This window comes from Fopius arisanus, unplaced genomic scaffold, assembly GCF_000806365.1.
Source record: "Fopius arisanus strain USDA-PBARC FA_bdor unplaced genomic scaffold, ASM80636v1 scaffold00030, whole genome shotgun sequence".
NCBI lineage: Eukaryota > Metazoa > Arthropoda > Insecta > Hymenoptera > Braconidae > Fopius > Fopius arisanus.
In genome coordinates this window covers 933,982-949,026 of record NW_011887769.1, presented here as the reverse complement: position 1 = coordinate 949,026, position 15,045 = coordinate 933,982, and the positions used below count along the sequence as shown (strand labels likewise).

Genomic DNA, 15,045 nt, shown 5'->3' with positions numbered 1-15,045 from the left:
TTTTTTTTACCCGGGAAGTTGACATTTTTAAAAATATATTTTACATTTTTTCATGCTATTTTAAATTATCATTTTTTTAATAGTCCCACCAGTGCCGAACAGCTGCAGAGTGGGGATGACATGGAGATGAGGGGAAGGTGATAGTGACCGCCACGCTGTCTTGTGCAGCCTGAGAGAACTTGTCCCCTGTTTTTGGCTTGACAATACCTGGGGAGGAATTCTGCGCGTTTTATGTTAACATTGCATCATACCTTATTGAAAAATATCGATGCTAGCACACCACGTGGACATTAGTTGAGGCTAGTCCCGGGTGTTGTGACTTGTGATTCAGGTGTGTTGATTTAGTGTCAATTGGTGCTCCACATTGAGTCCATTCTCACTCACGACCGTCAATTACCATAAGTGTTCCAAAGTTTACCCAACGATGGAGTCTCCTAGGTGCGAAATGAAATCCTCAGACCCTCCCGCAGGGACGTTCAGTGCCTCAAGAAAATCCAGTGTCACCAGCACCACCAGCCAATCAACAGGTAACAACACATCTTATCGCTGTTCCAACAACAAACTCAACATTTTCCTCATTCGCAGTGCAATCGATGGCAGTTCCAGGTCGCACCCAGGGCGACGGTATGGAGAATACCCCTCCAAAACTGGAAACCAAAAAAACTCTCAGGGATACCCTCATCTATCATCCAACGAACCTCAAACAGTCTTCCTGCCTTCCACCAGTCACCCCCACTGGCACAATAGTCAATCTCACCCCGAGGAATGTCATCCACAGGAAGGAAAAGCTCCTGCATACCTTGAAGTGCAAGGAACCCAAGTTCGTCCCTTATGAGCCTTACAAAGCTGCTGTCAATCCCATAATTCCTGTCCAGAAGAAGAAGAAAGGGACTCGAAACAATCTAGATATCAATGAAATGGTCGCCCAGGTCTCTATCCACAAGTCTATCGAGATGGAGAAGAATGAGACCAAGTACGAGAGACCACAGACTGAGGAAGAAGTCGAGCTCAAGGAGTGGCAGCTTGAGAAAAAAGCATACGAACTCGAGCTGAAAAACCTCAGGGATGAGAACACCCAGCTTGAGAATCAGCTCAAGTTCCAGGCACAGGTGAACGGCGAACTGAAGAATCTCCTGGTTTGTAACAGCTTATTCTATTTTTGTTATAATAATAATAATGAAATTTTGATAGTTCTTAGGTTTCCATGGTGTAGATCGCTGGAATAATTTGTAAGGAGTGATTTGAGAGATCTTTGAGGAAAATTTGATTTCCGGAATACTTTTTTATTTTTTTTTAATAAGGATCGATTCAACTGAACAAACACCGATTAATATTTGGTTTTTATATTCAGTATATTTTTGGATTGCTTATCGGTTTTCAACTCCAATATTAAAAAATTTAATTTAATTTACTGTACTTTCCAAACTCGTGCAGAGCTATTCAGAAAGACTTGAATTATGAGTTGAATCACAGCCGGCTGTATTTAAAAATCCTTAAATGCGAGTAATGAGATACAATAACCAATTTGACAATAGAAAATTACAAATCTCGATGTAATTCTAGGTGGCAGCGGTTGGAGAAGACTTGGAGACAAGGGTGCACTTGCTGACGGAGGACAAATTGCAGCTAGCAAGGGCTCTCCTGAACTCAGCTCAGCATTTGAGTACTCATCAAGAGCAGACAGAGTGGCTGGCAGGACAGTGTGAAGTCTGGAGGAGTAAGTTCCTGGCCAGTAGCCTGATGGTGGAGGAGCTAGCCAGGTGGAAAGCTGGACTGTCCCAGAGGACAACAGATCTACAGGAGAGCATCAAGAGGCTCCTGGAGGAGAGGAGTAGAGTGAGGGAGACGTCCTTGAGAACATACAAAACCCTCTGCCTTCTGAGAGAGAATTTCGACCCTGTGGGGACAATGAGCTTCAAGAGGCACGAGCTCCCGAGTTCCAACGTCATCGACTTGGCAGATGGCTGTTGCCAAGTCGCAGAGATCCTGAAGGTGCAGCTACTTAGTGGAGTCGAAGAATACAGGCTGAGGAAGGAGGTAGGCATCACTGGGCTGGAGATGACGACTGCTGGAGAGAAAAAGGCTGAGGAGCTGCTCATGAATCCTAATCTCATGATGGCTAGGCCTGATGTTGCCTGCAGTGCTGTCATGGGGGCTGCTGTGGCTGTCGGGGGGCAGATGTTCAGGGCAAAGGGTTCGGAGGCCATGGCCTGTTGTCCTCACTGCAGTGGAGAGGTCAAGCAAGTTTGATTCTCGGGATATTTTTTTCTCTGTACATTCCAATGGGACTATTTTTAGTGACCGAGTAGGGAATTGACCTGTTAAATGTGATTATATATTTCAGGACAGCTAGATGCTTGTCTCATTATTTTTTGGTACTGATAATAAATCCGTGGCGACTGGAGATAATGACGAGCCTGTTGTTATTTTCATCATCTGGAACAGAATTTTTTCAGCTTTTTATTTTGACTTTGTCTTAGGCTTTACTGAAATTACTTTGTGTTCGTTCAGCTTGATGACTCGTTGAGCGTTCCAGCTGGATTTACTAAAGAGCACTATTACAGTGAAGTCCTTCAGGACGTCCTGGAATAAACCGTCCAGCATCTCAGCGTCTTCGTCCAATTCTTCAATTATTATTATCTGAAATCAATACAATCATTGGGGAAACTGATTTTCATTGTGGTTGACCACTCCAGATGTATGAAAATATTTTTTTCCTCATCTGCAAAGTATTTAGAGATTGTTAATGGAATTTTTATAAATTATTTTAATCATTATTTAAATTTTGAAATGAATTTATCTAAAAAAAGAACGAAACCACGTAAAAATACTTGTATCGCTTTGAATATTTTAATATTCATCATTTACAATTCACATTTTTTTCTATTTTATCAAATTATTTGTATTGTATCAAAATGTTATTAGATAATTTTTCTATAATTTTGGTTTAAAAATATCATATTAAAAAAAATATTAGTAATGCGGGAGAATAGATCCCTCAACAAATTTTCAGCTCTGCTGATGCCCAAAGTGTTTTCTATGAATTAAAAAAATCTGAAGTGTTCTTAAAGATTCTTTTTATGAAAAAAGTTATCTATTTTACAACATATATTTAGATTTCCGCAAAAAAAATCCTTTCACCACTGAAACTCACAAACTAAAAGCTACGAGGTCGAAAGTTGAGTCGGTCCGATATTACGATATTACAAAAAAAAGAAAATAGAACTCACATGCTTGCTGAAAGCCATTGATTTCAAGTAGATCCTCGCCAAGAGCATGAGTTTCTTCTCCACAAGACTGAATATATTACTCGCGTCATTATCGAGTCGTTCATCCAATTTGGCTATTTTCTCCCACAACAACATTTTCTGGAGAGTCTTTACAATAGTCTTCTCGCTGAACCGACGAATCGGATCTAGATTGTACCTAATAGTTCCATCGAACAGAACTGGAACCCTAGGAATGAAGTCGACGTGATCTCGCAGAACTTCGATACAGATATCGAATATATTGAGAGAGCCGACGATGATGTTTCCAGCAAAGACGTCGTCGATTTGCAGCAGACATTTGATAAGATCTCGCTGCAGTTCAGGGTCAAGACCTCGAAATGCTACTTTCTCGCCTGCGTAGATTGAAAAATTCAAGGGCTCCTGATCTATCGGAGAGTTGGTACTCAAGAGAACGTCCTGGAAGTGAATATCAGGGACGGCTGGCCACTGCTTCCGAATGTTATCGCCTGTTGTTTTCTCTTGAGGAATATTCTACCAGGAAATGAAAGGAGAGGGAGTCGGTTATTGCAGATTAAATAAATTCTTCACATGGCTTTTTTCGTGTTTTTTAAAAAGGAATTAAAAACAATTCAATGGCAAGTAGAAAACTATAAGCAAAGTTCAATCATTTTGGTAATTAATAATTTGTCTTGTAAATGATCAATTTGTAAAAACGTAAAAACACAGGAAGATTTGGACTTTCTATTAAAAAATAAACATTTTTTAATGCGAGAAGCAATATTTAATGATAATTGTGAAGACCATAACTCTATCTTTGAATCTAGCAGAGATAGCTGAAATTTAATAGAAAACTTCTTCGTGATTCTCATTGTAGCTTTCAAAAAAAGATCATAATCATAATCTGATAAATTCGGAGATATTCCTGGAAAATTCACCTCCTAGCTAAATTGAATTACTGCCCTACCTCTTGGCTACTGAATTGTTTTTTCTATTGACTTGAATAATTTTTACCATAATGTACTTGTCGACGACGCCAACAGTCAGGAGACTTCCGTACCCACCCATAAGAGCTCCTGTTAGGTGGACAACACTCTGGGTCAACTGCAGGGTACAAATGAACGCCAGCCCCAGGACTTCGTACCGAACGTTTATCGCACTGACCGATGCACAGATAGTTACGATGATAGCTAGGGCCAGTGCTGAGATGAATTTTATCCTAAACTCGACCCAGAGCTTCAGCGCGTCTAGGAGAAAGTCGTAGGCTAGACCGGTGTTGCAGTGTTTATAAAATTTTTTCGATAATTCTCTCTCTTTTCGAAAAGCTTGAACTACTGCTCTCTCGCTCACTGCGTTTATTGTGTGAGTGTAGATTGGCGTTACTGAGTGAATTTTCATTTCGTAGAGGGTCTGAAGAAGTCCCCTAAGATCAATTGACAATCAGGTCAAATGGTAGACATAAATAACATCAAGAAGATTCAATTATTTCCTAATAGGTCTAATTATATCCGTGAATTCAAGAGATATTCCGAAACTTTTTTATATCTCTTATTTTCCTCTTCCAATATTTGTCTGAAAAAAATTTTACTGTCTCTTTGATTTAGACAGTTATTCTTTAAAAGCTGTGCTTATTACACTCTACCTCTTAGTTACTAAATTTCTATAAATTTCTTGCCTGTGGTTTTCGAATAATTGAGAAGTGAGCGATGAAACTTATTTTCTATTTTAAATTCCTTATTAGTATTTTTTACAGCATTTCCTTTCAGTCGCTCACCTGATGTAGAGATTGTATGCCAATGCTGCAGATAAAAAAGTCAAGGTGGGCAGCAAGAGCCAGGGGGATAGAATCCCCAGAGTGATCACACTGAAGAGACTGATCCCAATGTGCATCAGTGCTGTTATTTTGAGTCTCGGTAGAGTGTAATCCACCTCCTGGAGGTTTAAACTAAATATGTTGAGGAGGATTATTGACGAGACTGTCGAGAATATCGAGATTTGAGCTCGATAGATTTTTTGCAGCCAGAGCTCGTGGATGTTACTAGCTGAGGTGAACACTTCCTGGAACATTTCGCATTTCTCTTCATTCTAGAATTAACTTCGCGTAGCAATAATAAAATATATTTGTGCACTATAACATTATTATTATTACATTCAAAATAACTATTCTAGACAATGAAAATAAATTATTTTAGATGAATCTCTCAAGAACTGGTGAATTGATGTGGAAACATGAAAATATGTCTGTTGTCACCGATTAAATTCTCTATAATTTTCTAGACAAATCGACATTAAATAGAGCTATAAAATTCTTAATTTACTTTCGGTACTGAATTGAATCCTAATTACCTCATTGTAAATAATCATGAGAATTAAACCCCAAAAAATGATGAATCCGACCATGAACGCAAGGATTACTGCGATCGTCGTGGTATTCGTCAGCATTTTCTGCAAACAATGACAAGAGAAAAATAATATATATTATCTACTTTAAATAAGCCTTCATTTTTATTTAATCAAATTGAATGATTCGGTAACGGGTTATACTGAGTTGATATGCGATAAAAAATGTGAAACTTAAATTTGGTCGATTCCGAAGCTTTCATTCGCAGGGAAAAATCATACACGAATTAAATTTGAGTTAATATCAACTACTAAAGCTTAACAATAGTTGTATATAAGAAAAAAATGATATAATGAGACAGATACATTAGCTGCAAATCAGAAATGAAATTTGAAAAATTTGATGCGTCAAAAACTGAATTTTTCGGTGTCTTAGAGTGCAATGTGTGGATATAGTCCAAAAATCACACAACTTGAATTTCGGCAATTAAACGGTTTCCATTCAGAAGTAAAAATAATTCTCGATGAAAAATCGATTGTACAAGGAATTACCTGAGCGATATAGGTGAAGACTAGAGGAGCAGCAGCGATGGGAACTGAATAAAGTAACGAGAGAGTACAGACGATTGCTCCGTGCCACCATCGTCTGTCCCCATTAATGTACGCCTTGTACTTCACCTCTGATTTCAGTCGATCGTGCACTCCTCCCTCATCAGAATCTCCCTCCATCTGGGTCGCTATATCAAGGATACTACCGGAAATACTTGGCCCAATGGACAAATGCTTCTTCCTGACGGGCTCTACTACTTCCCTGGTGACGGCTCCCTCCTGCCTTCTGCTGAAGCTCTTGATCAAATCCGTGTATTCACTGTTCCATTGTAAAAGCTCATTATGAGTGCCTTGCTCAATTATTTTTCCTCCTTTCATTACGTAAATTGTATCACATCTCTCTAAAAACTGAAAACAAATCTACGATGAGAGAAGACCTTCAAGATAAATTTTTATTTATTTGATAAATTATTAGAATGAGCTTTAAAAAATCAGACAGGAATCATTTGCTATGGTGATTATCTCTTGATTCTAACAGGATAGCATCGAAACTATTAGTCAAACGGTGAAGTTAATTGAAGGAGAATATCCAGTGGAATATGAAGTAGAATGCTTCCATGCGGGGGAAAAAACGATAAAGGAATTAATGTTATGGATATAATAAGTCTATCAAGAAATTCAACTTACTTGGATCTTATCTGAGACTAGAATTACACACTTTTCCCCCAGTATCTGGATAATCGCCTTCTCGAAAATATCCAAGCCCTCAGTCTTCTCGACATTTCTCAACGGATTATCCAATAAGTTGATATCCTTATTATTGTAAAGTGCCCTGGCAAGGGCGATCTTCTGTCTTTGGGAGTTGGTCAACTCCACAGTGGAAACATCGGTGTCGTCATTCCCAGGGAGAGAATTGAGATCATCATTGAGTTTACAGGCTTGAATGGTCTTGTAGTACCAGGAGGCGTCAAAGGCCTCCCCCAAGGTGATATTCTCCTTGAGAGTTCCCTCGAGAAGACTCGCCTCCTCTGGTACGTAAGAACAACTCCCATCAATCGCGACGTGTCCTCCACTGTGGTTTAGCTGTCCCATGATACCCAGAAGGAGAGAAGTCTTTCCACTCTTCGATGAGCCGCACACCCCGATGAGTCTTCCCTTGGGTGCATAAAAATTTATATCCACCAAAGTGTGTGGTGGAGACAAATTCGCGAGAGGTGTGGGAGTTTCCTCCAGGATGTACTGAGAGGAACTCCGGATTATCCTGTCAACCGTGGAGTTGTCTTGCGCCCAGGAAAAGTGACCTCCGTTTATCGCGATCGCCAAGTTTCTGTCGATAGGTTTGTCCGTGAAGCGATTGTTATCTTTCAAGATGAGGATTGCCTAGAACATGACATGAGGATGATTCTCCCTGGCACGAAGAAAATTCTTAGAAACCCCCAGCAAATTTTGCTAATTCTACTGATAATCTATCTTTGTTCTAAATTAATGTAAAAAATTATTTGGATTTATTTACAGTTTGCGTTGGTTTCATAGCTTCTGTCCAACTTTCTATCAGTTTTTTGCGAATTTTACTCAAAAGTTTAGAAGAAAGACTATAGAATTACGGAGTTTTCTGGATTTTTCCATTCAATTTTTTCACGCCAGGGGATTCTTCGACTCACCTTGAGTTTGTTCAGAGAGGCCACACCACGTGAGATGCTGCTCATCGCGAGCCAACTACTCCGCACGCAGTGCTTCAAGTTCAAGAGAATCAGGACGAGACATGGGATGTACTGGAAAAGATCTCTAATTTAATCTACTCTGGAAATTTTACATATTATCTCTCTTGCGAAAAATTTTCGATTCACTATATACCAAATTTTCCGATAGTGAAAATTCCCGAGAAAACTAGAGAATTTTTTCTCTCAGTGGCAGATGAATTTTTCTCGATTCACTATCCGTTTAAAAAAAAAGGACGTACCGTTTTCGTCAGCTTTTTCGTTGCATAGCTAAATTATGCAGATCATACTATAATATAATATAATATAATATAATCTATTTTAATAAAATAATGATTCGTCTAGAATAAGAAAAAAAAATGTTGTATTTATCAATTGAATTTAATTAAAGAAAAAAACATAAATTATGGGTCATTTTTTTAGATATGTAAGATTCTTTTAATATTTAGATTTTATGTGTCAGATGATTAACGCCCCATACGTGTGAGGCTAGAAAAAAAAACTACAGGAATTTCTTGACTTAGTATTCCTTAGATTCGAATATAAACTAAAAATTCTTGAACACTCAAAAATTTTCGGGGAACTGATCAATTATTTCCACGTTCCAATGCGTAAAATTTCGAAATCACAGAATACTTTTTTGTCAGTCAAAAAATAGCGTTGTTAATATATTATTTATTGAATTTAATTTGCTGACGTAATATCCATCATCTTTTTCCCAGGGTAAGCACCGGAAAGAAACTTGATATTTGAGGAAGACTTTTCATCTTGTTTTGCAAGCGGATAATTAAATGAAAAATGAAAAAAATTCTTACATTTGCTGAGACGATGAAATTATGAGTTATCAAGTAAGCCATGGTCATAGCACTGACAGTGACGATAGGAATCACATGTACCATGCAGAGACTCCAGCCTTCACTCAAAGCCCCCAGCTTCATCTCCCTGAGCTCCATATCCCTGATTCCCCTGATGCCAGCAACAAATCGCTTATCATATTTTCCGATTTTTGCAATGCAGATCTTCTCGATGAACTCCTGGAGAAGACTGATCCTGCGTAAGGAGAACTTCATGGCTCTCGTGGCAAAGACCTTGGTCAAGTATGCCGAGAGGATGAGACCTAAGTACAGGACAATGAGGACGACTATTCCGATGAGGGCCCAGTGCCCCATGGAGCTCCAGATGAAGAGCGATGAGAGGAGGAGGATTAAGGGCCCGGAGAATATCAGGGGCCCATTGGCAATGAGCTCATATAGAGTGTTGCTATCTGGTACGAAGTACGTCAGCGTCTGGTGCACTGGTGCTGCACATCGCATTGAGGAACGCACAAGCTTTTTGTATGCCAGAGAAAGACACGCTGATCGCAGTCTCGTTGCTGTCCTCAAGTTCATCGCTGCACTCCAAGCGATCAGAAAATAGGAGAGCATCTCCGCGGAAATCAGGAGGATCACGTGAGTGGAGATTATCACGTTGTCCATCATGATTATTCGGTCTAAGTTATCCGTTAATTCGATTGAACGGGTCGTATTTAAGACAGGGGAGGAGTTTGTCGCTCGATATTCAGTTGACATCTGAAGACGATCCTCCGTGGAGGTAATAATCCTCTGGAGTACTAGGATCTAGTGATGATAGTGATGAATTGTTTTTATAATTGAAAATTTTTGAAAAAATGAGGGGATTCGATTATTTTTTTTTATATTAACACGATAAAGTTCAAACCAAAGACATTCAATAGATAGTACATCCGGGCCTTCATATCAATTTTTTTTTTACGGAAAATCCAACGATTTTTCCATTTGAGAGGATATATAACTCATTCCTTTTTAACTCTGAAGTTTCAAATGACTAGATTTTCATATTCGACTGTTTACTATTTTCAAAAAACGAGAATCTTTAAAAAATACACCAATATCTAATAAATTATAATCATATAGTAATTCAAGATAAAAAATACAAAGAATAAATTAGAATACAGCAATAATTGTTTCGCTTACAGGACTGCAAAGAGCGATGATCATCCCCAGGAGGTGAATCAACGAGCTGATGAGGACTCTGGTCTTCACGAACTGCCAAGCGATGCTGGGAACCGAAGCCCCAGCCTGTCCTCTCTTGACAATATCATTATGCCACAGAGAATCTATTCTAAGAATTCACAATCATGATCAACAAGGGCTGTGAGATGGAATAACTTCTCATTTCAATGGAATCATCTACGCACCTCGGCCCATTTATTTGACAGGATTCTTGCAAGGCTATCGTGGGCAGCGGTTTCTCGCCCATTTTCTTCTTGTACCCCGCGGAAACATATTCAGTGAGCCAGGTGAACGATACACTTGAGAACAGACCGATTTTGTCCACCGGAATTTCTGAACCTGGAACTCTGGATACCAACTATTAGAAATGCTGAAGACATTACTTCACCAACAAAAACTCTTCTAGTCTAAATAGTTTAAATAGTTTTCTAGGGAAATAGTGAAAAACGTGAGTACTACATTTGTTTAGTGTCACTAACAAAAATGATGTCAAGAATTTCATTAAAAATCATTGGAAAAAAACACACGTATCATATGTGAAGGTATATATCAGGGTGACCAGACGGCGAATTTTGTCAAAAATTTTTATTGATTTTTCCAGAGTAGGGTAGATCATAATAAGCTCTGAACGAAATATCAACTAGTTGGTTCGACAAGTGTCAATTCTTCGCGTGATTCACTTCACTGGATTAAGTGTGACTGTAAAAAATCAAAAAAACATTGTGAAAAAAAAAAGCCGTCTGGCAACTCTGGTATATATGATACATTATATTTATATATATATATATAAATACGATGAACAAATAAAAAATAATGAAAAACTTTCATTGCCTTCAGTATTTATTTCTCCATCTTCTGATTTATTACTACAAAGAAACTGTTACAGAATTAATTATTGAATTCGATTCAAACATGCTCGATCAAATTTAGAAATCACTATCACTTTATAATTTTTTAATAAAGAAACCATGACGAAAGTTGAAAACAATCCGCGGATTCTTAATAATTCGTAGATGACCTTTCCAATGATATTTTTATTTCAGCTTTTATTTGTATTAATGAAAATATTACCCCTGAAGTTGGCGAAAAAATTACATTTTGCCGATTTTCAGTATCTTCCCTCAATTTGTGAGTTTCCGGTTTTTACGAGTTAGCAGTTCCGACTCAACTATACTTTTATATCTATACATATATTTTCATAAGACAACCAGCTTGTAGAATTCGATAAAACAATGCTAGATGGTCTGTTCTGTTTTTCGTGGGGACATATCGCCGATCATAGCTGGCCAGGAATTGATCAACCATCAAATATCCATAGCCTGGTCATTGGTCAATAATGGCTGGTAGATTTAAGATCGATCCATAATTGAATCTATGATAACCAATAAATATCTGACGATCGAGCCGCAATTGGTCATAATTAATGACTCTCAACCAAGTGATTAAATCGATAAATCCCATTTAGTTGCCGTTGAAATTATCGAAATAGTAAGAAATTTTGTGGTATTACTATGCGTACTAATTCGTTAGGTACTCATAAAATAATAATCTGACAAATTACCGTTGATTCGCATTAGTTGCCGAATATTTTTAAGAGGATCGGCAAAAATTGTTCCTGTAACTCCAGTACACAGACTATTCCAAGGATTATCGGTTATCTTCGGTCAATCCCGCGAAATTATCATCGCGGCACACCAGTCACCAAACAATCTATTGCAACACCTAAATCTTTCCTCGTGTGCTGGGTGTCAACATTGAAAACAAAAAAATCTGGATAGTATAACGTTATCTCGAAGAGGAACATTCGGTCGGTCGATGGAAACCGTTTTCCTTCCCACCACAAATTGTAAAAAGAAAACTTTAAAGGCGAAGAGACTAAATGAGACCGGATCAAATTATTAGTCTTTCAGAAATCAAGGGGCAATCATTTTTTGATTAATATTTCAACACTAAAAAGCATCAAATCGGTGAAAGAACTCATAGTATATGATAAAAGAATCTGAACAAATTATAACAATCTGAATGTTTCGTTATACATATTTTTATATATCCACAAACTACCCGTCTCGGAAGTTTCATGACACTCTCCCGTTGTTTTGCGCGCCTATAATGACACTAATCTTCATGTTCTTCTCCATTCTACAATGAAAATCCATAACTAATACATTAAAGTCAGTCGATAAAATTGAATTACTCCAAAAAAATTAGACTCAAACATTAAAAAAATTAGACTTTTCGAAGCAAAATCTTCGTCTTCACTTCAACGTTCACCTTTTTTTATCAGACTTTTTTATTTCACTGCACTCATAGATGAATTTGTTACGGATCTACTTACCCCATATTTTTTATTAATAATAGTATTTATTTGAAATTATTTTTATTACCTTTTAAATCTCACAGGAATGAGATTGACAAGTGCTGTAGTATACCTAGACAGTCGATTGTGGGGAACATAAGTCGAGCTGTACTTATCAATTTTCCCTCTCGATATGAGGTTCCCCTGACTGCCAGACTCCATGCTTGAAAAAGCCTCAGTAAAGTCAATGAAAAAATCGTCCTTCCGATGAAAATCGTATTACCTGGTGCTCGGGGCCCCGTCAACCAGAGTATATTCATGGGATCGCGACATTGCTCACGAAAAATGTCTATTTATAATTTATTTATCAAAACCGTCTTCTCGGTCTTTCTTCGTCAGGGTTTTGATACGTTATCAGCCCACTCCAATCACATATCAGCGGAATTTTTATCTGATAAAACTTATTAATTCTCCCAGAATTTCGTGGCACCGATCGCTGTTGAAACAGTCTATTAACTCGGTGACGTATTTTTTTTCCATCGATGTCATCATCGTGAAAAGAACAATGTTGTATATACCAGTACTCGGGACTTACTGACGCATACTGATAATGTCTTGGCTAGTCGGCTCTCTTTGTTATCTTGAAAAACGAGCTACCTCTCTTTGCCCCACTCTATCTGGTGAGAGGCTAACCATCATTGAGGAAAATATGCGCCTCAAAGTTTCATTGAATTGTTATCTAAGCAGAGCGAAAGAAAACACGAGGGAGTTTTAAATTTTTTGAGAATATTCATTCTTGTAAATGTGCAACTTTCTATGTCGGCATTTTGCAGGTCTGTTCCTCTATAAGGAAGATTATTCGCAAAATTTCTATATCTCCTTTAAAAACTGCAATTTTCCTAAAAAATCTTTTTTTTTTTAACATTTTCCATCTCTGCTTCATGTTTTATGATCCATGATTGAAAAAAAAATCGTTTTTTATTTATTGATTTTTTTTTTAATCATGTTCGAAATGGGCATATGACATTTTTTAATTTTTAATCCATATTTTTATTTAGAATAATCGATTCTTAGCATACATGGGTTTAAAAAAATCGATTTTTTACGAATCGATTTTCCCTCAAGCATTGCGTATCGCTACATGCCAGACATGCAGACGACGTTTTAACATCCATATTTTTACTTCTATTAACTCATCCTCAGAATCGATGGTTTTCAAAAAATCGATTTTTTATTCATTAATTTTTTTTTTAAGATCGCGCATGTCTGTTCGAAAGATGCATATAAAATTTTCAATAATCCATGTTTTGATTTCGAGTAATCCATTTTCAGTATTGGTAGTTCTGAAAAAATCGATTTTTTATTTATTTTTTTTTTTTTAAGATCGCGCATGTCCATTCGAAAGATGCATAGAAAACTTTTAATAATCGATGTTTTGATTTCGAGTAATCGATTCTCAGCAATGGTAATTTTGAAAAAATCCATTTTTTATTAATTAATTCTTTTTAAGATCGCTCATGCCCATTCGAAAGATGAATAAAACATTTTTAATAATCGATGTTTTGATTTCGAGTAATCGATTCTCAGCATTAGTAATTTTGAAAAAATCCATTTTTTATCAATTAATTTTTTTTAAGATCGCTCATGCCCATTCGAAAGATGAATAAAAGATTTTTAATAATCGATGTTTTGATTTCGAGTGATCGATTCTCAGCATTGGTAATTTTGAAAAAATCCATTTTTTATCAATTAATTTTTTTTAAGATCGCTCATGCCCATTCGAAAGATGAAAAAAACATTTTTAATAATCGATGTTTTGATTTCGAGTAATCGATTCTCAGCGTTGATAGTTTTGAAAAAATCGATTTTTCACTGATGGATCTTTTTTGGCTTTTCTTTTCGAAGATTGCTCATCCATTCCCACTCGAGACACATGCGTAAGAGGCTTTGGTGGGTAGCGCGTAGGCGTTGAAAAATAGTGGGGCGCAATGATGCGCGGAGCGGCCACTCCGAAGCGCTCCCCTTTCACGAGGGGCCCATGAGCAGTAAAGAGTCAGTTCAGTTAAGCCGTTCTCTTATTATCTATCAACGTTGTATATACACCATCAACAAACTTGGCGAGTTTCACACATCGGATATGCTCTCCTGTGACAGGGGGTCCCCGAGAACTGGCCTGCCCCACGGTCGTTCGCCTACGTTCGTGCAAAAAAATTATTTCATATACTCTTGACTCCTGACTTCAAGTACGCAATACCATTCGGAACTACGATAATTATTCGATACCGAATTTCAACTATACTAGAGGCGGTGGGTGCGAAATGGACACTCAGGGAAAAGCGGACATCGCGAATTTTTTCGATTCGCCCGATTTTTTAATTTTTTCATTTCCACATTTTTTTTTTTTGATAATAAAAAAAACACAGAATTAAACGCTTATATGAATAATGAAGTGTAGGATATAGACGTGGATATATAGATCGGGCTTGGATAAATGAGAATTGAGCCGCGACGGTTGATATTTTTTGATTAGGAAATATATGGAGAATTACGATATCTAATGAATATTCAAATGAATTTTGAGTGTGTCCGTTTTGCCCCCACCCGTCCAACAAAATATTTTCATCGACAGTTTGTCCCTTCTCGTGGTTATATTCCGAGCCATTTGAAGATGTTTTTCATTAATTATTTAATTAGCTTTTCGCGAAAAAATTGTTTTTTTTCTTGAGATGTCCATTTTGTCCCTGTCTTCGCTATAATAAAAATGAGCGTGCCTCAATTTTTGAAGTGAAAGGAATTTTAAGTGAAACTCCTACTCATTTTTTCAGAACACTTTTTTCTTTGTTTTCGCGTATACCACGTCGATGAAAGATTCATTATCGCGTACG

General features: G+C 37.4%; 2 protein-coding genes across 3 annotated transcripts; one reads left to right on the top strand and one right to left on the bottom strand.

Annotated features, from left to right (window-relative positions):
- The first annotated feature begins 116 nt into the window (after positions 1–116).
- LOC105265513 (golgin-45) lies at positions 117–2,410 on the top strand. Its single transcript, XM_011303038.1, has 3 exons — positions 117–527; positions 586–1,136; positions 1,564–2,410. Exons 1-3 carry the CDS (start codon positions 425–427, stop codon positions 2,248–2,250), a joined length of 1,341 nt encoding a protein of 446 aa, XP_011301340.1. The 5' UTR covers positions 117–424; the 3' UTR covers positions 2,251–2,410.
- Positions 2,330–12,743, bottom strand: LOC105265514 (multidrug resistance-associated protein 9). 2 transcript variants are annotated; one of them, XM_011303039.1, is made up of 14 exons: positions 12,444–12,743; positions 12,249–12,383; positions 10,050–10,211; positions 9,826–9,973; positions 8,650–9,450; positions 7,778–7,888; positions 6,804–7,496; positions 6,120–6,524; positions 5,574–5,672; positions 5,002–5,285; positions 4,242–4,650; positions 3,231–3,761; positions 2,497–2,640; positions 2,330–2,436 (listed from the first exon to the last, which is right to left on the bottom strand). In XM_011303039.1, the coding sequence occupies exons 1-14, from the start codon at positions 12,491–12,493 to the stop codon at positions 2,350–2,352; spliced, it is 4,059 nt and encodes a 1,352-aa protein (XP_011301341.1). In that variant the 5' UTR covers positions 12,494–12,743; the 3' UTR covers positions 2,330–2,349. The 2 variants fall into 2 exon arrangements, with proteins under 2 accessions (XP_011301341.1, XP_011301342.1); XM_011303040.1 differs by lacking the exon at positions 12,444–12,743 and having other exon boundaries at positions 10,050–10,222; positions 12,249–12,315.
- Between the last annotated feature and the right edge of the window lie 2,302 nt (positions 12,744–15,045).

Excerpts from the sequence above, each read along its gene's own strand:
- LOC105265513 (XM_011303038.1), top strand. The coding sequence starts at position 425 with ATGGAGTCTCCTAGGTGCGAAATGAAATCCTCAGACCCTCCCGCAGGG. Across the intron at positions 528-585 it reads CACCACCAGCCAATCAACAG|TGCAATCGATGGCAGTTCCA; the intron begins GTAACAACACAT and ends CCTCATTCGCAG. Across the intron at positions 1,137-1,563 it reads GCGAACTGAAGAATCTCCTG|GTGGCAGCGGTTGGAGAAGA; the intron begins GTTTGTAACAGC and ends ATGTAATTCTAG.
- LOC105265514 (XM_011303039.1), bottom strand. The coding sequence starts at position 12,493 with ATGTCGCGATCCCATGAATATACTCTGGTTGACGGGGCCCCGAGCACC. Across the intron at positions 9,451-9,825 it reads TCATCGCTCTTTGCAGTCCT|ATCCTAGTACTCCAGAGGAT; the intron begins GTAAGCGAAACA and ends TATCATCACTAG. Across the intron at positions 2,437-2,496 it reads TCAAGCTGAACGAACACAAA|ATGATGAAAATAACAACAGG; the intron begins GTAATTTCAGTA and ends ATTCTGTTCCAG.